Consider the following 26,914-nt stretch of genomic DNA (forward strand, 5'->3'; position numbering starts at 1 on the left):
CAAAGCATCTTCATATGAAATTTTTACATTTAATATACTGAGATCAATTTTAACAAAGTGATTAGTTTATCAACGAATTACTTTTTACTATTTCTACATCAAGAAGACAGAGTATTCCCATTATTTTAGCTGTTCTACTTGTACTTGCCCCATTGCAAATTATGAAATGAATAACATAGAGAAGGGACTATACATTTATTAGTTCCACTGAAAAACAAACAAAAATAATCCCTTTCTTGCATGGTGCATGCATGCTAAGTTGCTTCAGTCATGTCCAGCTCTTTGCAATCTTATGGACCATATCCCACCAGTCTCTGTCCATATGATTCTCCAGGCAAGGATGCTGGAGTGGGTTGCCAGGCCCGTCTCCAGGGGATCTTCCACACCCAGTTATCAAACCTGCATCTCATTATGTCCCTTGCATTGCAGGTGGATTTTTTACCACTAGTGCCAGCTGGAAAGCCTCAAGGTATCAGTATGTTTTAATTTGAAAATTAATTATTGAAATTAAAATTATTTTATAATTAGGATCATATAACTTTTGATTTTATATATAGTTTTTGAAAGAAGCAAACATCTTTGAATTATAATTTAGTTCTAAGCAATGTCACAGCTACATGTAACCTGTGACCAGACCGAATTTTGAGACTTCTAAAGTATTTTAGTCAGCAAATTCACTGCAAACATCAGGATTAATCTTGTAAAAATTTGCCATTCTAATTTGAAATATTGTAGTGAGTCTACTTTTCTTCTTTAAAACTATCAATAGCATGTTGAATTTCTTAAGGATGCCTATATATACAATGTATGCTTACACACACTAAAGTATACTTTACCCAAATCCATAGTATATAAAAGCAAATTTTAATTAAAATGTTTAAGATTTTAATAAGCATGACAAGTTATAAATGTAGTTTAAAAAAGTTGGAACTAAACACAGTACTGATTTTCCAGATTTATTTTTCATTTCTGTTTGTTATATCAGAGTTTTCAATAAAAATTAAATTGAATTTCTGAAGATTTTCTTCTATATCTCTGTAAGACAAGTTCTAATGATTCCTATAAACTGAGCAAATAGGTAAAGATTTCTGTCATTTAGGAGTGATCTCTAGTTTTCATTAGTTAGTCATGTCATATAGCTGTTTAAGGCGACAGGACACTGAAACTTTCTGGGTCTTAATATCTTCACCTTTAAAAGAATGAGTATTAATTATGGTTTCCAGTGCCCTCCATATTACGTAGTTTGCAGTTTTACATCCTGGAGGAGAGGGAGCATAAATATTAGAAGGAGTAATTCATATTTTATAAAGATATTTGATGCTAAAACTTTAGATAATTATATGAAGATGTTATGTAGTTGTTTGTTGGATGGAATCATGAAAGTGATTACAGAATAACAATTTCTACCCTGCTCTAATATTTATATCATTAAGATAAAAACGTACATTTTAAAAAGAGTCATATTCAAGAAAATATATGCAGTGATTCTAATGTTTTTATATTCCTTGATCTTATATGACTATTCCACTATATATTCTATATTTCATTTTTTAATGACAATTGAATTTGTCATGCCCAATGTGTACTCTGACTGATGAGAGCAAATACAGGTAATTTTATAACTCCAGTGAGGTTTTAATAATTTCACTTTATTTTTTACTTTGACAGTATTCACTGTTGCCCCCGTCAGTAGGAAAATATACTTAATGCTAAACAGAATGGAAAACTTGAGCTGCAAAAACCCTCATTCTATTATCTTTTAAACTCAAGCCTTAATCAAAAAGAAAAATATTCCACTGAGGTAACAAAACATACACAACCTTGCAAAATACATTGATGATTTCAGAGCTAGGCTTTGAACACTATAAATTTCAGCTGAAAAATGCATATAAATTTCAAATGATAAAATATTAATCTGTCAGGTATATATGAACAATAATATCATATCAATCAACATTATTCCTATTTGAACTATTATAAATGTTTTGATCAACTCTGTCACAGTTTTACATTATTTTCTATATTTGTTTAAGGAGGACATTTAAATAGTAAAGAAATAGTAAATGCATATCGTTTATAAAGGAAAACTATAGCTAAAACATACACATTAAATTTAGTGTTCTAAAGGAAAAAAAAAACGATGAAAAATATCAACTAAGATGTAGTTCAATAAGTGAATGGTTAAACAAACAGTGATATACCTATGCAATGGGATATTACTTGACAATAAAGAATAATGAGCTATCAGGCTACACAAATATATGTAAAAGCTTTAAATGTATATTGCCAAATACAGTAAATCAGTTTGGAAAGGTTATATGTTGCATGATTCCAACCCAACATCCTGGAAAATGCAAAACTGTGTAACATAAAGACTAATTCCTGATATAAACTATTGATTTAATAATGTACAATATTTGTTAATTATTGTTAACAATGTGCCACATTAATGTAAGATGTAAATTGTAGGGGAAGCTGTAACAGGGAGAGGGCATACATGGGAACACTGTACTTCCTACTCAATTTAATGTGAATTTAAACCTACTCCAAAAAATGAAAAAAACTTAAAAATTCAATCACATTTCCTAACTTCTTAATGATATAAACTTTAAAATCATTAAGAATTTGTAAAAAATGTATACACACTGCCCCATAACTATGACATAGAAAATAATAAGACATTCATGACATTATCTCTGAGGTTCAAAGTTAATTAAGCATTTGTCTATACCTCTATATTCAAAACTAAATAGTACAATTTATAATGATTAAGTATTACGGAATTTTTTTCTCACTTGGCTAATGGCCCAGAAAGTCAGTATGTTAAATTTTAGTTTGTGTCTAAATTTGGTAGATAGTTCAACTTTCTAGTTAGTTTAGTATATAAACAAATTCTTTTAAACAAAAAGCTACTTACCACTATATTTGATGACACGAATTGTTGAATCTCCTTCACCAAATTTGGTGAGAGGAGTCAGTCGGACTTCATAAGCCTCTGGTTTTATTAGCTCAGTCAAGTTATATGTAATTAATTCTCCCTTTTGGATATTTCCATTTATTTTAATCTCTTGTTCCCACCATCGCTGCTGTCCAGCCTGAAATTAAAAGAATTATATAATAATGTTTCTGATAATTTTAACTGTGTGTTGATCATGTGGTTAAGAATGCTATTGCTAGAGATTCTTTAGGGCCTAGGACAAAGTTATATTTCATTAAAGATGTACCTTTATTTCTGACATTCAACAGTATGATTCACTTTTACTTTAAATATCAACCCTTTGGTGTCACAGATTAAAATGAAGATGGTCTCTTTGTTTGGATGCTAAGTTGCTTCAGTCATGTCCAACTCTTTGTGACCCTATGGACTGTTGCCCAGCAGGCTCCTATGTCCATGGGATTCTCCAATCAGGAATACTGGAATGGGTTGCCATGCCCTCCTCCAGGGGATCTTCCTAACCCAGGGATTAAACCTGTGTCTCTTATATCTCCTGTGTTGTAAGTGGGTTCTTTATACCTAGTGTCATTTGGGAAACCCTTGCTTTGGATAGGACTTGGGTTTTCATTCCTTACCACTGCCAAACTATAAGAATCAAAGTTCAAGTTTGTCTGGGTTGGTTAATAACTGAAGGCAAAAGCAATATATATACTATATATGTTAATATGTATATACCATTGTTGTTTATTCACTAAATCATGTCTGACTCTTTGGGACTGCATGGACTATAACCAGCCAGGCTCCTCTGTCCATGGGATTTCCCAGACAAGAATACTGGGCTGAGTTGCCATTTTTTTCCCAAGGGATCTTCCTAACCCAAGGATTAGACCTGTGTCCCCTGTATTGGCAGACAGATTCTTTACTGCTAAGCCACCGGGGCGGGGGGGCGGTGGGGCCTTGAAAATAACATATATATATATATATATATATATACACACACACATACATATATATACACATATATATACATATAGATATATTTTCATATATTTGTTTATTTGCTTATTTTCTGAGGGTGGGTTACTGTTAATTATATAGCCTAGCCTGCTATATTTCTAGAATTGAAAATCTCAAGTACATGCTATTAGCACAAGATTAGACAAATGACAAATGAAAGAATGAAATTGAACAGAAAGCCCATATATTAATTTATGTGGGGAATTGTTCACGTAGAAGACATGAAAATATATACCACTCAATTGCTTGGGTATATAAAAAAATACATAGATGTGATCCCTATCACATATCTTAGAAAGAATAGTCTCAGGAAAATCAAATACTTAAATTTAAAAGATAAAAGTTAAATCTTTAGAAAAACACAGAAGAATGTGGTTATGATCTCACACAAGGTGTTATATTCTTAAACAGAATAGAAAAGCACAAAGAAAAGACTAATAAATTAGTCAATCTTAAAATTGAAATTAACATTGAATTAAAAATTTTAACATAAATATTTTATCTCATCGGTGCTCCCCAATAAACAGGTAAAATAAAGGCAGAGGTTTGAAAAAAGATATTTAGAACAAATACAGTTAACCAGAATGTATTAAAACCCCCTATAACAAAATAAGAAAAATAATTCAATAGCAAAGAGTCTAATAGGAACAGGTATTTCATAAATGAGAAAGCCCAAATAACGAATTACAGAAAAGTCTTAACCTCATTGTGAATCAAGGAAGTGAAAATTAAAACCACAATATTATTTCCCATAAAAACAGAAGCTTATAAAGAAAACAACATTAAGGTTTGTTGTTAACACAAAACAAAGAATATTTATGCCTGTCAAGAATCTGGAGCAGGGGAGGGTGGATGGGTAAGATATTAGTCTACTTACAAGCAAACAAGTTAGCCTGCAATAGTATCATGGGCCATCAGCACAAGAATTCTGACTACTGGGACAGAGAAAAGGATTCACAACACAGAAGACAGCGTAAGCTTTACTTTCAAACCAGTTCCCTTTGTCTCCCTATTCCCCCACGGTGAGGAAGGAGTGACGAGTTGGATCTTGCACATACCTTCTGTTTGCATCACATCTCTGGGATCCTGAGCTAAAAAGACTTAAGTCTTTTATAAGTGACAGTAAGTACCCAAATCTGTCCAACCACTGCCCAAGAGGGAGACTTTATATTCATTATACTAGACATTAAATGAGCTTTCCTTCTGCTCCACAGGAGGTCTCTATATTCTAAGGATGTTTGCTATGAAAATAACCTTGAAAAGATAGACTGGAATAAAAAGACAGTGTCTCTGCACATATTATGCAAAAAAATCAAGAGATCTACAGAAAGCTCTGTTCTAATATAGTCTCTTCTAAATATAGTCTTGAGTATGTAAATTGGTAGAAGTATGGAGAGCAATTTGGCAATAAAAACACTATTACAATGAGAACAGATAAACTTGTATACACAGGAAACAGAAATATTTAAGGCATAGAAAACAGAATTACCTAAACATCAGTAGGAGATAGGATAATCAAATTGTAAGCTTTTAATAAAGCATAATTCAATATAGAGCATGAAAAATGAACCTAAGCCACAATACATCATCATGGATGGATTTAACAAAAGTAATATTGAGGTAAAATCAACTTTGAAGCAGATGTTTTATAAAATTTAAGTTCCAAATATGTACTTTGAAAAGGGATGCATAGACATATATTCAAGTATAAAGAAATGCAGAAAATAGTAAATACTTGGTCATGTGGGATAGGAGAGCATCAAGAAGAGAATTTGAAATTGTGAGGGGCTAGCAAAACACTCAGGTGATTTTAAATTTTTTAGATTGGTAGCAGGTATATAAAATACTTACATTATTTTGCCTATGCCTGAAATCTTTCTCTTTGTTTTTCAAAGAGAGAATTTCAGAATAAGAGTTAGAAACAGGCAACCATGAGTTATCTTAAAGCTTTTTCTCCCTTGAATTTTAAGACTGTTTCCTTGTATCAACAGCTTCCCTCATCTACATCTGTGGCTACTCATCCACTTCTGTGCAGCTTTTCCTTTTCATGAGTTCAGAATGTTGATAGTCTCTGGAGTTTTGTATCTGGTGTGGTTAATATTCTGTATAATGGTTCTCACTTTTAGGCAAGCATGCGAGTCATGGGACAATCGTGATTAAAAACCAAAAATTTCAAGTCTTAGCTACCAGTAAGTATTTTGCTTCTGTGAAGTCTAGAAACATAATTTTTTGGTGAGTTTAGAAATACATAATTTTTAAAAAATCACCTTCTCCTTTACAGGGTAATTTGGAAGCAGGTGATCCAGGATCTGTATTTGGCGCAGCTCAGCAGGGCTAGAGGTTTTGTCGCTAACCCGTCCAACTCGTGCGACGCCATGGACTGTAGCCCATCAACTCTTCTGTCCATAGGATTTTCCAGGCAAGAATACTGGAACAGGTTGCCATTTCCTTCTCCACAGACAGGCTAGACCACAGCATTAATGCTAGTGGTTTCTTCTATACTTCTATATTGATTACTGTCTAACTTGTGATGTCAGATCAGATAATAAACAACAAAAACATCCTGCTACATTAACTTGTATGTATCTGCATAGTGTGTGTCCATATACTATGCAACCGCCAGGCACCATGTTAACTGTATTATATCTACTGTATTCAGTCTAGCACAACCCTTAGTAAGCAGGAACTAATACCAGCCCTATTATACAAATTGAAGAAACTGAGGCAGAAGGAAGTTTCTGTAGCTCTCCTAAGGTTGTCTGGAGAGTAGCAGCTACAAAATTTGGTTACACCCAAAATTACTTTATCTAGCATCATCTTCTCCTTTGCTTCCCCAGAATGTATTACTCCCTTGTTTTCACTAGCATTTTTATATATTTAGTTATAATACAATTAATAGTACTTTTTTTGCACATAGATTATAAACCAGGAACAATTTCTTCTTCTTCTTCTTCTTCTTCTTTTTTTTTTTTTTTTGCCTATAGTGTCTGATCATTAACTACATAACGACGTGACAAGATTAAATTCCAGTACACAGTGTATATTCAACTGACCCAATGAGCGGAGCAGGAAATCTAACTTAGTGATAACTGCATACAGTCACTATATTTACAAACACTGGTAAAAATGTACATAAAACCTAATTCAACAGAAAGTAATTTACTTCTGCATAGCTGATACTAGACATTACAAAGTTCCTATCTGTTTTGGAGACTAATAGTTCTATAAAATAATATAATATAAATGAAAATTTCTTTCCTTGTCTTTGGACTTTAATTCTTATGTATGAACTAAGAGCAATGTACTATTATTTTAGATGTTAAAAGTAGTTTAAACCCACAGAATTTTAACATTGTTTTATTATCTAAAGGCATACAAATTTAATCAAGTATACTTTTCTGGATGTTAACTATGTTTAATATCACTCAATATTTATAACAGATCTCAAAAGGAAATTGTAGATATTCTGTTTCTATAATGAGATGCTCTACTCAAGTAATTTTAGTTGGCAGATACATTGATGCTGTTATTTATTAAAACTTCATAACTTCATATGTATATTAAAAAAGCAATAACTTTGATTCTAAATCTTTAACTTAAAGTTATAATGAAAGTATATATTTCAGCAGTTGAGGAATAAGCAATTAAACACTTCATATCATATCTCAGTGAACTGTGCAAAATGTAAAAATGGAAAACTAAATGCATATACACAAAAGAAAATACAACATTAGCCCACTGTTTGGAGGTAATACCACAAAACCCCCAGAGAACATAGGACCCAAACCATAACCAGAGTCGACAGTTCCAGAGCATACCCATGAGCATGTTGATATGAAAGCAATATGTAAAGTAGTTATCATTTCAATTTTTTTTTAATTGTGTAACTTCTTTTCCTAGCAGATATGTTCATTTCACATAATTTAGAGGACCTTTTTCACTATTTGAAGATGAAATGAGCCATAATTTTTCTGAATGCTAAGATCTGTAAACTGAAACATACACATGATCTGGAAATTCTTGCCAATCCAAGTTAAACTCAACATGTTCAGGGTTTGAACTGATACTCTTAATCCAATCACTCTGTGTAGTGGTTATCACCTAGGGAAGTACTTAGATGGGGCAAAGGCAGGGGAAGCCCATACCCGAGCTTAAGTGCCCTTGGCCTGCTGGTGCAGGGGACAAGTGTTGCTTGGATTACTGTTTCCTTCTGATACTCTCTCGATTCAGTCAAATTCATTGGATCTTTCTTTTTGGTTGGTACTAGCATCCTTAGTTTTTGCAACTGCCTTGGCCTATGGTTAATATTTCTATTAAATCCACATCTTTCTTAGACAAATCATAATTCTTTTGGTCTAAAAGCACCATCTCTGCCCTTTTTCAGGGCTTTGGGGAATCCTGTTTCACCTATAACACAGTAAAGCAAAATACTTACCAGACCCTAGTCTCTGCAAATCAAATTCAGTCTATGCTACTACCATACGCAAGGGCTCCCTCCGGGAAAACCCAAAGCCTCAAGGCAATTCCTGTAGTCTTCCGGAGCTACCTGTGGGAAAGTGAGCCCATTTCTTTCTTATTCAAGTGGGTTGTAGTTACCTTTCTCAGGAAAATTCTAGGACTTATGTTATTGTTCTTTTAATTTTACTAAAATATTCCTCATACCTGAGGACTTTGTATATTTGCTCTGGAATGTCTCCTATATTTTTATTCTGAAACTCAATGCCTTTCCTCATTCAACCACCTCCAGTTCACTTTTATGACCTCTTGTTTCATTTAAAGTCTAGGCTTTTGAAGCTACCAGATTTCCTTAGGTTTTATAAAATCTATTCAAATATCATTTACTATCTTTTTAATTTTGTACTGGTGTGTGTTTATGGGTTTGTGTTCATATACTTGGACTATAAATCTCATTCTCCTTTGTTGCAATTTTAAATAATGAAAGGGTAGCAGATAAAAGAGAATTACAAGATAAAAAGTGCATTTGTTAATATGTCAAATTTCCAATTATCTTTGTAATCAATATTTTAAATTTACATGGTATATGAATATCAATCTGCATTTAGCTTTAAATGTTTTGAAACTTATTCCCTGTAGTTTGTCTAATTTATATTTATCAGAATAGTTACCTAATTAAAAAACAAAACAAAACAAAAACCCTCAGGTAAAGACAGCATGGAGTGGGTATACAGCTTCAGTGAATCTGTCTTTCATCAAGTTTTCTGTCCTTGCCTACCTTGGCAAGCCTCTGCTGTCAGACAGAGGGGTACAAAGTGGATATACAAGAAGTCTTTGGCAAACATTATGGTACATAGATGAAAGGCCTTGTAAATATTTTTCAAAGATGATTTAAAAATTGAGAACTAAATATTAGGTACATAGAACAAAGTCTTCAGTGACAACCTAATGAAATAGGATTGCCCAGTGATCCTAAAAATGGAAGAAATAGAAGTAGAAAAAGACTGGAGTCTAATATTTCCTAAATATATTGTGTGCCATGGCTCAAAGCTCAACATTCAGAAAAAACTAAGATTATGGCATCCAGCCCCATCACTTCATGGCAAATAGAGGGGAAACAATTGAAACAGTGACAGACTTTATTTTGGGGGGCTCCAAAATCACTGCAGATGGTGACTGCAGCCATGAAATTAAAAGACACTTGCTCCTTGGAAGGAAAGCTATGACAAAACTAGACAGCATATTAAAAAGCAGAGACATCACTTTGCTGACAAAGGTCCATATAGTCAAAGCTATGGATTTTCCAATAGTCATGTACAGATGTGAGAGCTGGACCATAAAGAAGGCTGAGCACGAAAGAACTGATGCTTTTGAAGTGTGGTGCTGGGGAAGACTCTTGACAGTCCCTTGGACAGCAAGGAGATCAAACCAGTCAATCCTAAAGGAAATCAGTCCTGAACATTCATTAGAAGGACTGATGCTGAAGCTGAAACTCCAATACTTTGGCCACCTGATGCGAAGACCTGGCACATTGGAAAAGACCTTGATGCTGGGACAGACTGAAGGCAAAAGGAGAAGAGGTCAGCAGAGGATAAGATGTCTACATAGCATCACTGACTCAATGGACATGAATTTGAGCAAACTTCATGAGATAGTGAAGGACAGGGAGGCCTGAAATGCTGCAGTCCGGGGGTCGCAAAGAGTCAGATGTGACTTAGCAACTGAACAACAACATGGCTTGAAGTTAAAAACACAGTTCTAGAAAAATGATGACAAATATTAGAACAGAACTTTGGATAAAAGGAGTTTTCTTTATAACATAAGAGGAGTTTAGCACCCTAAAAAATTGAATGCTGTGCTTCCTTGGTAGCTCAGTGGTAAAGAATCCACCTGCCAATGGAGGAGACACAAATTCAATCTTTGGTCCAGGAAGATTCTGCATGTCACAGAGTAACTTAGGCCATGTGCTACAACTACTGAGCCTGTGCTCTAAAGCCTGGAAGCCACAACTACTGAGCCCATATGCTGCAACTATTGAAGCCTGCATGCCCTAGAGCCCCTGGTCCATGACAAAAGAAGCCACCATAATGAGAAGAAGCCTGCACACACAAGTAGAGAGTAGCCCCCACTCACTGCAACTAGAGAAAAGCCCATGCAGCAATGAAGACACAACATAGCCAAAAGCAAATAAATAAATGGTATAAAAAAAGCAAAGGAATGCTCAAAATTCTCCAAACCAGGCTTCGCCAGTACGTGAAATCTGATGTTGAACACTTCCAGATGTTCAAGCTGGATTTAGAAAAGGCAGAGGAACCAGAGATCAGATTGCCAACATCCGTTGCTTCATTGAGAAAGCAAGAGAGTTCCAGAAAAACATCTACTTCTGCTTTATTGACTATGCCAAAGCCTTTGTGTGGATTGCAACAAACTGGAAAATTCTTCAAGAGATGGTAATACCAGACTACCTGACCTGTCTCCTGAGAAATCTGCATGCAGGTCAAGAAGCAACAGTTAGAACTGGACATGGGACAGCAGACTCAGATTCCAAATTGGGAAAGGAGTATGACAAGGCTATATATTGTCAACCCTACTTATTTATCTTATATGCAGAGTACATCATGAGAAATGCTGGACTGGATGAAGCACAAGCTGGAATCAAGAGTGCTGGGAGAAACATCAATTACCTCAGATATGCAGATGACATCATCCTTATGGCAGAAAGCAAAGAATTAAAGAGCCTCTTGATGAAAGTGAAAGGAGAGTGAAAAAGTTGGCTTAAAGCTCAACATTCAGAAAATGAAGATCATGGCATCTGGTCCCATCACTTCATGGGAAATAGATGGGGAAACAGTGGAAACAGTGTCAGATTTTACTTTTTTTGGCTCAAAATCACTGCATATGGTGACTTGCAGCCATGAAATTTAAATGACACTTGCTCTTTGGAAGAAAAGTTATGACCAACCTAGACAGCTTATTAAAAAGCAGAGACATTACTCTGCCAACAAAGGTCCATCTGGTCAAAGGTATAGTTTTCCAGTAGTCATGTATGCAGTGAGAGTTGGACTGTAAAGAAAGCTGAACACTGAAGAAATGAAGCTTTTGAACAGGGGCTTTGGAGAAGACTCTTGAGTATCCCTTGGACAGCAAGGAGATTAAACCAGTCCATCCTAAAGGAAATCAGTTCTGATTATTCATTGCTGAAGCTGAAACTCCAATCCTTTGGCCACCTGATGTGAAGAACTGACTCACTGGAAAAGACCCTGATGCTGGGAAAGCTTGAAGGTGGGTGGAGAAGGGAACAGCAGAGGATGAGACAGTTGGATGGCATCACGGACTCAATGGACATGAGTTTGAGTAACTCTGGGAGTTGGTGATGGACAGGGAGGCCTGGCATGCTGCAGACCTTGGGGTCACAAAGAGTTGGACATGACTGAGTGACTGAACTGAACCGAATGTTTCTGTAGTAGGTAAACATTGAGTAAAGACTAGAATTTTACACAGTCATTAAGTGTTTAGTGGGCCTCCCTGGTGGCTCAGAGGTAAAGAATCTGCCTGCAATGCAGGAGATGCAGGTTTCATCCCTGGGACAGGAAGATCCCTTGTAGATGGAATTGGTAACCCACTCCAGTATTCTTGCTGAGGATATCTCATGGACTGGCAGGTTACAGTCCATTGGGTCTCAGAAGATTTGGATACAGCCTAGCAACTAAACAACAACAAATGCTTACTACATATTTATTAGTGTGATTTTACATTCTCAATGTGACTTTATAATGGAAGAGTTACATGAGAATATTTTAAATAGTTAATGTTTATTGAGTGATTGCTATGTACTAGGATATTCTTTGTATTTTGTTATTTAACTTAACCACAAACAATTCAAAGTGGTAGATATATAATTAACTTTAGATTTATTATTATATTTCCACTTATTCTATTAAATACATAGTTATTGTTTCCCAGATAAAAATATCTGATAAAAATAAAACATTATAACAAAGAGAAAATACTAAATATGGTATCTCAGAAGACATATAGAATGAATTGAATTTCAAATGATTCTTACTAGTCTTTTTTTCCTGCCCCTTGAATGAACATTTTAGATCGTCTGTAATATACATGGCATTTGAAAGGTAACTGTTAACACAATTTAGGTAATGCTTCAGGGGAAAAAAAGTTTGTTTCTTAACACTGCAGAATATGTGTATCTTATTATATGAATATGAGATAATTGTTTACTGTTTTATGAAGTTAGTAATACTTTAATGGTGAATTGTAGGCATTAATGTAAACTATATAGCAGAAAATACAGTTTAAAGTCATAATTTGATAGAATTTAAAAGTTCTGATATTTAATAGGACATATAAGCCTTTGACTGTGTGGATCACAATAAACTATGGAAAATTCTGAAAGAGATGGGAATACCAGACCACCTGACCTGACTCTTGAGAAACCTATACGCAGGTTAGGAAGCAACAGTTAGAACTGGACATGGAACAACAGACTGGTTCCAAATCGGGAAAGGTTTACGTCAAGGCTGTATGTTGTCACCCTGCTTATTTAACTTATACGTAGAGTACATCATGAGAAACCCTGGGCTGGAAGAAGCACAAGCTGGAATCAGGATTGCTGGGAGAAATCAAGAAATCAGTAACCTCAAATATGCAGATGATACTACCCTTATGGCAGAAAGTGAAGAGGAACTAAAAAGCCTCTTGATGAGAGTGAAAGAGGAGAGTGAAAAAGTTGGCTTAAAGCTCAACATTCAGAAAAGGAAGATCATGGCATCTGGTCACATCACTTCATGGGAAATAGATGGGGAAACAGTGGAAATAGTGTCAGACTTTATTTTTTGGGGCTCCAAAATCACTGCAGATGGTGATTGCAGCCATGAAATTAAAAGATGCTCACTCCTTGGAAGAAAAGTTATGACCAACCTAGATAGCATATTGAAAAGCAGAGACATCACTTTGCCAACAAAGGTCCGTCTAGTCAAAGCTATGGTTTTTTCAGTGGTCATGTATGGATGTGAGGGTTGGACTGTGAAGAAAGCTGAGTGCCAATGAATTGATGCTTTTGAACTGTGGTGTTGGAGAAGACTCGTGAGAGGGCCTTGGACTGCAAGGAGATCCAACCAGTCCATTCTAAAGGAGATCAGCCCTGGGCCCTTCTTTGGAAGGACTGATGCTAAAGCTGAAACTCCAGTACTTTGGCCACCTTATGTGAAGAGTTGACTCACTGCAAAAGACTCTGATGCTGGGAGGGACTGGGGCAGGAGGAAAAGGGGACGACAAAGGATGAGATGGCTGGATGGCATCACTGACTCGATGGACGTGAGTCTGAGTGAACTTGTGATGGACAGGGAGGCCTGGCGTGCTGCGGTTCATGGGTTCGCAAAGTGTCAGACATGACTGAGTGACTGAACTGAACTGATGAAGATCTTGATTTAATACTAAAATGATCTTTGTTTCAATTTATAAAGAATAGCTTTTTTTTGTCTTGAGTTAGTAATATAAAGTCCTAATAACTACACTTCATCTCCCGAACTATTTTCGGATGGTTGCACATTTTTTTGGATAATGATGCACTTTATACTATGATTATAGTAAAATATTTTAAAGTTTATCAAAATTTGAACATATGGAAAAGCTCCAATCTAAACTTAAACGAGCACATGTATTAATGTATACTACAAATTAATATGGGTGGTTCTAGTTCAGCAAAATTGTCACTTTGGTCCTGGTCAGACTATCATAACTCTACCTGTGGTGAAGTGGTCCCATTATGAGAAACATGAATTCTAAAGACACAAGTGGGATTTCCCTGGTGGCTCAGTAGTAAAGAATCCACCTGCCAATGCAGGAGACATGAGTTTGATCTCTGATCTGGGAAGATCCCATATGCCGTGGAGCAACTAAGCCCACGCACCACAACTAGCTGGTGCTCTAGGGCCTGGGAGCCATAACTTCTGTGCACACATGACAACTACTGAAGCCTGTGTGCCCTACAGCCTGGGCTCTGCAACAAGAGAAGTCACTGTGATGAGAACCCCGCATGCTGCAACTAGAGTTGCAGTAGCCCCCATTTGCTGAAACTAGAGAAAAGCCCCACACAGCAACGAAGACCCAGCATAGCCAAAAATAAAAAAATAAAGAAATAAGTAAAATTGTAAAACAAAGACACAAGTGACGAGTCTGTTAAAAATGGACCATAAGTTCCTTTTAAAGAGTATAATACAACACTCATTTTTAATTATAAAAATGTAAATACAGTATATTCATATTTCAATATTATATCTAAAATTCTAGGAACAAACTTGACAACCATGGTGTTCTTTACATAGGCATTAAGAAATTAATCAAGAAGATTGAGCTTACATAAAGATTCTCTTTACTTATATACTTTCTTTGAGTATAAATAGTAGTAAATCAGGGTCCCTCCAATTCTGACTGCAGGGAGCTGGGTGCATAAGTGATAACTTCTGTATAGTTTGCCTTTTGATTCAGCCCCTGGACACAAGAAAGGCTGATCCTTTAAATGTTCAGTTCATTTCTACAGTTTATGGAACTTTGGTATGACAGTTGGTCATACTCAACTAAATTATTTAAGTAATTTTGTCTACTAAGAGAATTAAAAAATACTAGCTACTGAAGATTTTATACACTATTTTTCATTTAATTTTTATAAAACTCCAATGAGGTTAGAATTATTATATTTATTTCTTCAGTCAAGAAAACTGACACTTAAAGAACTGATAAACTTTTCTAGGTCACATGGTTGATAAGAAACAGAAGATGAAATAGGAACCCAATACTGTCCAATTTCAAGGCTACCCTTTTAATCTTGATCACTGTTATTTTTTCCTATTATTTATATTAATATGTTGCCTTCACAAATTTTTCAAATCAATGTGCACTTTATTTCCATTCCCTTGGAAAAGTGGTAAAGAATTTTTACACTTAGGAAGGCCTAATTATGTTGAACTGAATTACATGGCAATGGGTGATAGACTTAAGATAATGAATCTTTCTTTTGGAGGCAGGTTAAGCATACAAAAGGGTTTGATTCTGTGAGTCCTGACAGTTTAAGAGAATTCAAATTCTGCTTTTGAATTTTATCTCAGGACTCCAATGAATGTATGCTGTGTTTGTGCTGAGCTCTGCGCTCATAACTGTTACATAAATTAGTAAATGACAGGGTATTTCACATTGCCTCAGGAAGAAATTTGCATGTGTTACTGGTGTATCCCTTCAACCATGCTGTTTTTACTTCCATCTGTTGAAACAAAACAACACTGAAAACCACCCAAGAGACCATGAATAACAGTAAAAATAATTATTCTTTAGCAGGTAGTGATAAATCACTATAGTAGAAAAACTGGTTTCCTATCAAGTTTGGAAATAACAGTCTATTTTCTTGCCATGCTTAGATCAGCAGGTGAAAGGACACCTCAACCTAAACCTTAATTCATCATGCATTTCTACCCTGATACCTTGGAATTAAGCAGTTCAAGCAATGTCTTTCTTCACAAGGTAATTTTTTCAGGATATAAAATAGATCAATATTTAGGGTTTTTATTTTGGCATTTCATCTTGCCATATCATTTCTCTGATATAAAGGGGATCATAATAACAACTTTCCTTTTATGAATATGTACTGCTTTACATCTATATTTTACTACTGCTATGCTCTGGATTTATTACTGATAGCTCTGTATTTTGACCCTGCAAATACCACCTGACCCCTCCACATCTCATTAATAACTTTCCCTAATAGCCTTTTCATTAAATTTACTACCAGTAAATTCTGATTCCTATCCATCCTATACATTGCCACCAAAGTACCTTAATCTTATTATCCTGCTCCAATTATCTGAGTGCAATGAGTTTGGAATGTTATTTATAATAATAGCTAACATTATTGAACACTTACTGGGTACACTGATGAACCATTCAGCTAAACTTATTTGAAATCTATAATATCACCATGAATATTTTCTAGGTTTTGTTATAATATGTTAGCATGATACCACTTAAATAGACAGTTATCCATTTGGGCAATCAATTTGACACTCATCGGGAGAAGCCTCAAGTTAATATATTTTCATAAACTTTATATAATTGAAACTAGTTATATAGCAGTTAAATGTATTTAAGTACTATAGTTTCATTTCAATTGTCATAAAAGTCTTAATCATCAAACTTTTTTCAAATTATAGGCATGGAAGAAAAGACAGTAACAAAAACAAATATGCTTATACAAATATGTAGAGATAAGCATTTCTTACTGCATTTTAGGAAAAAAAAACAATATTCTCTTCTCATAATAAACATTGCACAACAACATTGGCTGATACAATTGCTCATTCATTAAAAAATCACCTAACTAGATTGGCATGAAAAAATAAAAATAACGAGAAACTAAGCAAAATTCTTTTAACACATACAATATCTGTTGAACTGAAAATGGATGGTTGAGGGAACAAGACAATGAAAATATTACATAAAACATTTTTATACATTTCAAATATAATTTCAAATTTTGTGTACATTTTTAATGAGTCTTGGGGAATTTAGATTTAAAAATTTCCTGAGATACAAAACCATTACATTTTAGTGAGTTTATGGCCAATACGATAAAATAATTTTTCTCAGTAAATGAATAAAGCAATGTCACTAAAGCTACTGTTTCCTAACTCATTCCCAGTCCCCTTGCTCTTTAGCAAGAGAACCCAGTTTTCAGCTGTGCTGTTTTTCTGAGTCTCCCATTAAACAAATTGTGGCCATGTGATCTAATCTTGGCCAATGAGCAGTAAGTAGAGTTGCTGCATGGTGTTTCTGGGAAGGCTAGTGCAGACAGCCTAAATAGTCATATAGCATTTTCATTCATTTTTTGGTTTGTTTCTTAAGGATTTTATTTTTTTATACTTTGCCTTTACTTTTGATTCTGGCTTATGATGAATTTGTGATGGTACAGGTTATAGCAACTATCTTAGATTCTCAGGTAAACTTGGGCATGAAAGACATGAACTTTGATAGTGAAAAAGAAAGCTATAAAGTTATGTCTCTGATGATACTATGGAGCACATGTCAACCCTGGATGGCCGATGTCGGAAGTGATTCTATGTGAAAGAGAAATAAACATCTATCTCATTTAAACTCTTATTATTTTGCTTTTTTTCAGTTATGAAACTAGGTACAATCTTAATTATGACAACACTAGCAATTTGTTTCTTTTTCTATATATCTTAAAAAATTCAGACCGTTGAGCTTACTCAATGTAAAATTGTAAATCTTTCCAGATTCTTTTAATAAATCTGATTGTGGTTGAAGCAATGTGGTCTTCTATGAAAGACTCACTCTGAAAAATTGAAATATAAGGTATCAGGGAAAAATAATAGTACGTTTGTTTAGATGTTGCATAACAATACTATTTTACAAATAACCAGAAAATCTTAATGGCATAAAATAATAATAAGCATTTGTTTCTTGCTTGCCTCTGCAGGTTGGTTGGGTTTCAGCTAATTTAAGCTAGGCTTGACTGGACTTGTCATTAGTCATGGATCAATTTCCAGTTAATTCTATATTAAATTATTAACATCTGTTATTTTTATCAGACCACCAACCTACCTAAGGTAGGTTTGTCTCATTGATGAGGTCAGATGGTCCTTGAGAGTGAGCAGAATCAGCAAGGCCTCTTAATCCCTAGACATTCCTGTAATTTCTCTGTAGTGACAAAAGCAAATTACTTGCCCAAGCTCAATATCTGTGAATACATTCTTTCCATGAAGATCAGAATCAGGGAGAAATAAATTTTAGATGAACAACAATCTAATATTCTATAATGTGGTTTTAGAATTTTGTGTGTATCACGCATTTCTAACAGCAAAGTTTTCTTATTAAAGGGAAAATTTTAAATACATAAGCTCTTGGAGCTTAAACCAAAGGTATATCACACTGACATATAATCACATTTTCATACTCCTTTTCATATATGAGAGTTAAAAGCAGTATTTTTAGAAGCCAACCTTTACTTTATCTAAAAAATATCATTGACAATAGATGCTTAGCTAGTTATAAGTCTTTTCTATGACATGAAACTAACTCTGATTTTAGGGAAGAGATAACTATTGAAATCAGTCTAGATACTAGGAATACATAGTAAAAAAAATTAACAACAATAATAATGATATTTTAAAAAAACCCCAGATTTCTCAAAACTAACATTTCAGTTGTGAGAAACAACACTAACAGTAATAAAAATTAAATATATAATATGTAGGAGAGTAACAAGTGTGATGAAAGAAATAAATCAGGAAAGTTGGATAAAGAAAAAGGATCTTAATAAAATTAGGGTGAAAAGAATAACCAGATGTGCACATTATTTAAGATATAGTTCCTTAGCCCCAAACTGGATTTTGTAATATTAGAGTATATTTATGACTCCATATGGACCTTTCTAAACTTGTGGGGACATGGAGTGCTTTTATATGTTTTTTCTTCCATTTCAAGTGGGACTTTTTTGTTGTATTTGTTTTTTATATCTTTATTTTAAAATTATAAGTATAAGGTTACTTGCGTACTACTAAAATTTTATTATAAAAACTCAAGGACACTACCTAGTGAGATTCATTAAATAAATTTAGAGGAGAAAAAGCATATAATTGAGTTGAAACATCTTAAAAGCAGAAGGCTCCAGGATAGTCAATCATCTAAGTCGTTAGTTGTTTTTTATTTCTATTTTATAACTATTAGTTGCTTTACTGGACCCATCAAGAAATTTGAGGGCTGCAGTTTCCTCAGTAGTGTAAGGGTGGTCTCTAAAATCCACTGCAGCACTGAAACTGATGAATATTTGAATATTTTGTACTATCTAGTTCTATAGATGAGCTCCATTATTAATATTTTATCATAATCTACTATTTTTATTTTTACTAATAACTGAGTTGGCTGAATATTTACTATAAGTGTTTGAAGATCATTAGACTATGTGACCAGAAAAACCAACCATGTGTACTATGGAAACATTTTAATTCTAAGTACTTTTGAAATTATGAAAAACGTTAAAATGCAGAAACATACAGAGAATATATAAACTAATAACCATGTACTCATCAATAAAGTGAACTCAATATTTTATCATAGTTTTCTTAGATATCTTTTAAAAACAGATAAAATCTTACAGATTTTTGTAACCCCACAAATGTATCCTCTTTCCTGATACATTTTTTTTTTCACTCACCACAAAAAGAACTATACATAGGGTGCACTCACTTTCCCCAAATATGGTTTTATACTTTTCCAACATATATTTGAATACATAGAAGTTACATTGGTTGAAAAAGAAAAAAAAAAACTATCTTCTTCCAAAATACAAGCTTTTTTGCTATGATAAAAATAATTATTGAAGACATCCCTTGCAGTCCAGTGGTTAAGACTTTGGGTTTTGACTTTAGGGGCCTTGGGTTTGTTCCCTGGTTAGGGAAATAAGTTCTCACATGCTATGCAGACAAAACAGTTTTAAATAATAATAATAATTTTTCTGTAACTGAGATTTTGTTTTATTTCCTCAAAACAACTGCACCTAAATGGGCATGGCATTGTGTTGATGTAGAATGTATATATACAAGTACCAGAATTCTTCCCACTATTTGTCTATCTTTATGGTTTCGTATGACTTCCCTGGTGCCTTAGATGGTAAAGCATCTGCCTACAATGCGGGAGACCTGGGTTCAACCTCTGGATTGGGAAGATCTCCTGGAGAAGGAAATGGCAACCCACTCCAGTATTCTTGCCTGGAAAATACCATGGACGGAGGAGCCTGGTGGGCTACAGTCCATGGTTTCATATATGGGTATAATATCCTTATATTACCAACTAATAATGACCAAGAATCTGCTCCATGTTCAAGGTAATGCTATTGAGCCCTTTATAGTGGAGAAAATATGCATTTTCTCAAGACTTACACTACTTCGTACGGCAATACTTCATTTGCTGCATTCTCTAATGCACTGAGAACACACAGATCTAGCTATATACACAGCATAGTCAGTGTTTCTCTTTTCTGTTAAACAACCTAATTTCCCATTTTAATAGATTTCACCAGAAAATAAAATTATCATTTTTATTATGTCAGGAAATATATTCTTTTAAAAAATTTTAGTGTTAGGGGAGAGTTAGCCCAGTGTAGCCTTTACAGATAAAATTGATGGTTTGTTATGTGTTTTGACTTTTTACTATCTCAAAATAATAACTTTTATTTTGATACTTCAAAAGTCTTATTTTCTAATCTTGACCAAAATGCCCAATTCTATACTTGACTTGGGGTAACTTTATTCTGTTTCCAAAGAAAGTATTTTACTTCCTCACTTCCATTACATAGCCACTGTGTCAGATGGCCAATATAATTAATTATTTTTCATCAAGAACTAGTTGCACTTAGACTAATACATGTGCTTATCACCTTATGTGTAAAAAGCTCCTACTTTATCTTGTGTTGTGGTTTTGCTAATTAGCTAAGCATTATTTGATTATTCATTATGTTAGTTTGGTTTATAAGGAACAGTTTTTTGAAGAAGATGTGATACTAAATATCTAAATATAGCAGTCTTTTGATGGTTGCTTTTGCATTCATCTAATTAGAATTGTCAAATCTAGAACATATAAAATAATTTTATACTAGCTAAAATGAATAAGCTTTTAAATTATTTTGAGTCAATTAGAATCACTTTGTAAACAGAGGTAGTTTTAAAATAAACATTTGTTTAAAAAGAAAAAAAATTATAAAAATCTTCATAAAAAGAAAAATTTATAAGAGAATTTAAATTTTCTTTGAAATATTTTGTTATAAATCACAGTGTTGCCTTTATCAACATTGGCATTAATAATAAAAGTGATAATTTAAAACATTTTAATCCATAAAAGAATATACATATATATATATATACCCAGAGCATGTCAGTGAGGCAGATTAAGTACTTTTCTGAACCTAATATAATTCTCAGATGAGGAACCAAAAACAGAATTATTACTGAGGATCAAACATACTAAGAATAATTGAGAAAATTCATATGTGAGACATTTATTTTTATCAAATCTTTTAGATGTTTTTAATATACAAGTTAAAAATGTTTCAGTGTTCACATTAGCAAGTTTTCCTTTAAAGAATTAAGGGTCCATAAATAGTGAAGGAACATTCATGCAAGGATGGGCACCATAAAGGAGAGAAACTTAAGGACCTAACAGAGGCAGAAGAGATTAAAAGAGGTGGCAAGAATACACAGAAGAACCATACAGAAAAGTCTTAATGACTGGGATAAACATGACGGTGTGGTCACTCATCTAGAGTCAGACATCCTGGAGAGTGAAGTCAAGTGGGTCTTAGGAAAGCATTACCATGAACAAATCTAGTGGAAGTAAGGGGATTCTAGCTGAGCTATTTTAAATCCTAATAGATGATGCTATTGAAGTACTACACTCAATATACCAGCAAATTTGGACAACTCAGCAGTGGCCACAGGACTGGAAAAGGTCAGTTTTCATTCCTATCCTAAAGAAGGGCAGTGCTTAAGAATGTTCAAACTACCATACAATTGTGCCCATTTCCCATGCTAGCAAGGTTATGCTTAAAATCCTTCAGACTAGGCTTCAGCATACTTGAATTGAGAACTTCCAGATGTACAAGCTGGGTTTAGAAAAGGCAAAAGAACCAGAGACCAAATTGCCAACATCTGTTGGATCATTAAGAAAGCAAGAGAATTCCAGAAAAACATCTACTTCTGCTTCATTGACTATGTGAAAGCCTTTGACTGTGTGGATCACAACAAACTGTGGAAAATTCTTAAAGAGATGAGAATACCAGATCATCTTACCTGTATCCTGAGAAACCTGTATGTGGGTTAAGAAGCAACAATTATAACCTCAAATGGAACAACTGACTGGTTCAAAACTGGGAAAGGAGTATATGAACGTTGTATACTGTCACCCTGTTTATGGGAAATAGATGGGGAAACAGTAGAAACAGTGTCAGACTTTTTTTGGGGGGGGGGGGGCTGCAAAATCACTGCAGATGGTGACTGCAGCCATGAAATTAAAAGACGCTTACTCCTTGGAAGAAAAGTTATGACCAACCTAGATAGTATATTCAAAAGCAGAGACATTACTTTGCTGACTAAAGTCCGTCTAGTCAAGGCTATGGTTTTTCCTGTGGTCATGTATGGATATGAGAGTTGGACTGTGAAGAAGGCTGAGTACTGAAGAATTGATGCTTTTGAACTGCGGTGTTGGAGAAGACGCTTGAGAGTCCCTTGGAATGCAAGGAGATCCAACCAGTCCATTCTGAAGGAGATCAGCCCTGGGATTTCTTTGGAAGGAATGATGCTAAAGCTGAAGCTCCAATACTTTGGCCACCTCATGCGAAGAGTTGACTCATTGGAAAAGACTCTGATGCTGGGAGGGATTGGGGGCAGGAGGAGAAGGGGACGACTGAGGATGAGATGGCTGGATGGCATCACGGACTTGATGGATGTGAGTCTGAGTGAACTCCGGGAGATGGTGATGGACAGAGAGGCCTGGCGTGCTGCAATTCATGGGGTCACAAAGAGTCGGACACGACTGAGCAACTGAACTGAACTGATGCAGAGTATATCATGAGAATGCCGGGCTAGATGAGTTACAAGCTGGAATTAAGACTGCTGGGAGAAATATCAACAATCTCAGATATGCAGATGATACCACTTTGATGGAAGAAAGTGAAGAGGAACCTCTTGATGAGGGTGAAAGAAGAGAGTGAAACAGCTGGCTTAATGCCATGTTTTCATGACTGCAGCCATGGAATTAGAAGATACTTGCTTCTTGGAAGGAAAGGTATGATGAATAGACAGTGTGTTAAAGAGCAAAGACATCACTTGGCCGATAAAGGTCTGTATAGTCAAAGATATGGTCTTTCCAGTAATCATGTACAGATGTGAGAGTTGGACTATAAAGAAGGGTGAGCACTGAAGAATTGATGCTTTCAAAATGTGCTGGAGAAGACTCTTGAAAGTCCCTTGGACAGCAAGGAGATAAAACCAGTCAATACTAAAATAAATCCACTCTGAATATTAATTGGAAGGAGTGATGCTGAAGCTCCAATACTTAGCCTCCTGATACAAAAAGCTGACTCATTAGAAAATACCCTGATGCTGGGAAAGATTGCAGGCAAAAGGAAAAGAGGGTGGCAGAGGATAAGTTGGATGGCATCACTGACATGAACTTGGGCAAACTCTGGCAGATAGTAAGTGACAGGGAGGCCTGGCATGCTGCAGTCCTTGGGGTTGCAGGGAGTAGGAAATGACTTAGGTACTGGACAACAACAACAAATAATGAATAGCATATATCATTCCTAAAAAAATTCATAAACTCATAAAATAAAACTTAACTAAATGCTCTAGACTTAAGTGCACACTCCTTATCCAACTACAAGGTCTCAACAAACTTGCTTCTTAAAAAAATTCACACTTGAATTCTTAGAAGTCTATTTCCTAGTCTCCTAAGTAGTATTACCAGGGTAGACCACGTATAACCATTGGAAGTAAATATGAATTTCTGCAGCTGCAAGAAGGCATTGAGAGGTCACAGCTCTATTAAAACAAAATTAATGGAAACATGTAGTGATAACCTATGCAAAACAGATAATCAGAAAAAAATTTCAGAAGACTCTTCTCTACACCTAGATGATTATCCTTCATCTCACTTCATTCTCACAGGATCATTATTCATTAAGTTATTTTGAGATAAGTTGCTAAGGCTTTAACTTAGATGGAAAGTCCAGAATTTCACCTTATTTGGAGTACTCACTTTATAGAAGAAGATGAATAAAGACAGAAAAGATTTCAAATGTTCAAAGCAATATCCTATGGTGCAGTGTCAAGACTGGAAAAGCTATTTTTGAGCACGTGGGACTTCTTGAAATCTATGTGAAAATACTAAGAAGTAACCCTCACATGAATACAAATAAAACCATGCCTTATTTTTTTTTATTTGGCAAATGTACTCATTATCTTTTAAATCCATTTTACACTTTTATTTATATTCTTCTGATTTCATGCAAACTATCTCATATGTAATTATTGATATTAATTTGTGTCACTATGCATAGGCACACAAAACCCATACACACTGGAAACAGAAGCAAATGTAAGTCAGTCAAAACAGAGGAGTGCAAAATATTTCTGAAGTATTAAAATATATCAAAATATTATCTGGCTATACAAAATGGTAGTAAAATATAGTGAACTATAATAATTTTATTGCCATTTGCTTTTAGCAGCAATATAACTGCTCAGGTAGTGACAGAAATAAATAATGGAGCATTCATAAGCATGGGCTTCCCCAATAGCTCAGCAGGAAAAGAATATGCATTCAATGCAGAAAACACAGGAGACATGGGTTCAATCCACAGGTCAGGAAGATCCCTTGGAGGAGGAAATGGCAACCCACTTCAGTATTTTTTTTTTTTTTGCCTGTGTACTATGTATTTTATTTTTTTTATTTTTTGTTCTTTATTATTATTATTATTATTATTTTTACTTTACAATACTGTACTGGTTTTGCCATACTTTGACATGAATCTGCCACGGTGTACATGAGTTCCCAATCCTGAACCCCCCTCCCACCACCGTCCCCATATCATCTCTCTGGGTCATCCCAGTGCACCAGCCCCAAGCATCCTGTATCCTGTATTGAACCTAGACTGGCAGTATTCTTATCTGAAAAATCCTATGGACAGAGGAGCCTGGCAGGCTACAGTCCATGAGGTTGAAAGGGGTGGACATGACTGAGTGACTTGAGTGTAATTTATTAGAACTCACTGCTCTTTGTAACTATCTGATACTGGGTTAATTTACCCTTTATAATGTACACTCCACATAGCAAACAGTCTTTTTGTCACTGTGATATTCCCACAGGATAGCCTAGTACTTACTGAATTGATATATTAATATAAGCATTATTACATCAGTTACTCAGTAGAAAGATGTATCTTACTTTCTGGATAGGAAGAGAGACATTTTGCCCATCCTAATAAAATGTTTTGCCATTATTTAGATTACTGACAGATAGCTAATAAAAACTCAAGCCCAGCATCAAAATTAATTAACAACTGTCTCTCATTGAGCAAACCCAATTATGAACAAAGTTTCACTCTTTGCTTATTTTAATTTCTAGAAAATCAGCTGTGGACTCTTCATTTTGATCTTCCACATAATATATCCTCTATCAGTCCTCTCATCTGCTAATCACATTTCTAATTAGCAAAATGTCTTATTCTCTGCAGCTGGCCTTTTTATTATTATAACAATTAGATTCATAAAAAAATTTTGTATTTGGACCTTCATTATTTCTTTTAATAAAACTACTCAATTTTTCTAATAGGTATTTACAGATAAAGTGCTTGCAAAATAAGTATAAAATGCATAATTTACATATGCATTTATTTCCCTCTGATATACTTACGTGTTGTTTTCATCTCTAAGTTCAATATTTTTCTGGCTCATAATTCTTGACTTCACTCATATCTGTATTCAACATCAGCTCCTGAGAAAGGAGCCCCTGACCACACTATCTCACACGGTACCAATATCACTCTTTACTCCATGATCTTACTACATTTTACCCCCAAAACATTTTTTTAACTGTCTGAAATCATAATGGTTGTTGTTTGTGGATACGATTTCTTTATAAATAAAAAGGAAAGTTTCACAAGGTAAGGAGCTTTACCTGAGTATATTTTTAGGGCTGTTTCTGTCTTATCAACTCAAGAGTGGGAGGCAAATCTTTGTTCTCAGCTTCAGGGTATTAGGTACCAATTTAAAGGCAACAGGAGGAGTTCCAGGCAACATCACTGATACAATGTCCCACAGATGTCCCCCCATATCATCATACCACTATTAGCAATGAAACCAGATGTTAATAAAGCCACATATATTATTTAACCATATATTGGTGATAAAAACAAAATCATCTTTAACATTACTATACTTTGTGCTTATAATAAAATATAAGCTAAAAACTGAGAGTACATAAGACCTCATGCAGAATTTCAGAAATTAAAGATTACCAAAAAAAAAAATTCCATTTCCCATAGTTAGACCCATCTTGAAGTGGGGAGTAGCTAAAGTTCTAGTTGTCGATTTCTTGGTATCATGCATGCTGCTTTGGGAAACTCTTTCCTTCTCAGTTTTATCTTTTGTCACCTGTCTCTTAGCAGCTTGATACTCTTCCCTGAGTCACTTTTTTTTTTTTTGGTTGGGGAGCTATTTAGGCTCATTTTATCCTAATTAAATAACTTCGGTTTTGGAATGCAAAATTCAAAATAATTATTTAAATAAGCAAGGAAATACAGTTATAATTGAAGCATTAGGAGTCTCAACCCTTTTGAAAGTAGGCCTTCTGTTCCACACAATAATGCCTCTTAGAATCTCATATGTTCCTCTTAGTTGTCAATTCTTGTTATGCAAGTGATCTGCC

At 34.6% G+C, this 26,914-nt stretch overlaps 1 protein-coding gene across 1 annotated transcript in view; it reads right to left on the reverse strand.

Moving 5' to 3' along the window:
* Window positions 1–26,914, reverse strand: part of MDGA2 (MAM domain containing glycosylphosphatidylinositol anchor 2) — a 925,916-nt gene that overhangs the window by 59,963 nt on the left and 839,039 nt on the right. The window contains exon 11 of the mRNA XM_042252298.2: window positions 2,918–3,095. Coding sequence (XP_042108232.1) covers window positions 2,918–3,095 — 178 coding nt within the window. The remainder of the gene's footprint in view (window positions 1–2,917; window positions 3,096–26,914) is intronic.

The sequence above is a fragment of the Ovis aries genome, chromosome 7 (assembly GCF_016772045.2).
Source record: "Ovis aries strain OAR_USU_Benz2616 breed Rambouillet chromosome 7, ARS-UI_Ramb_v3.0, whole genome shotgun sequence".
NCBI classification, from domain to species: domain Eukaryota; kingdom Metazoa; phylum Chordata; class Mammalia; order Artiodactyla; family Bovidae; genus Ovis; species Ovis aries.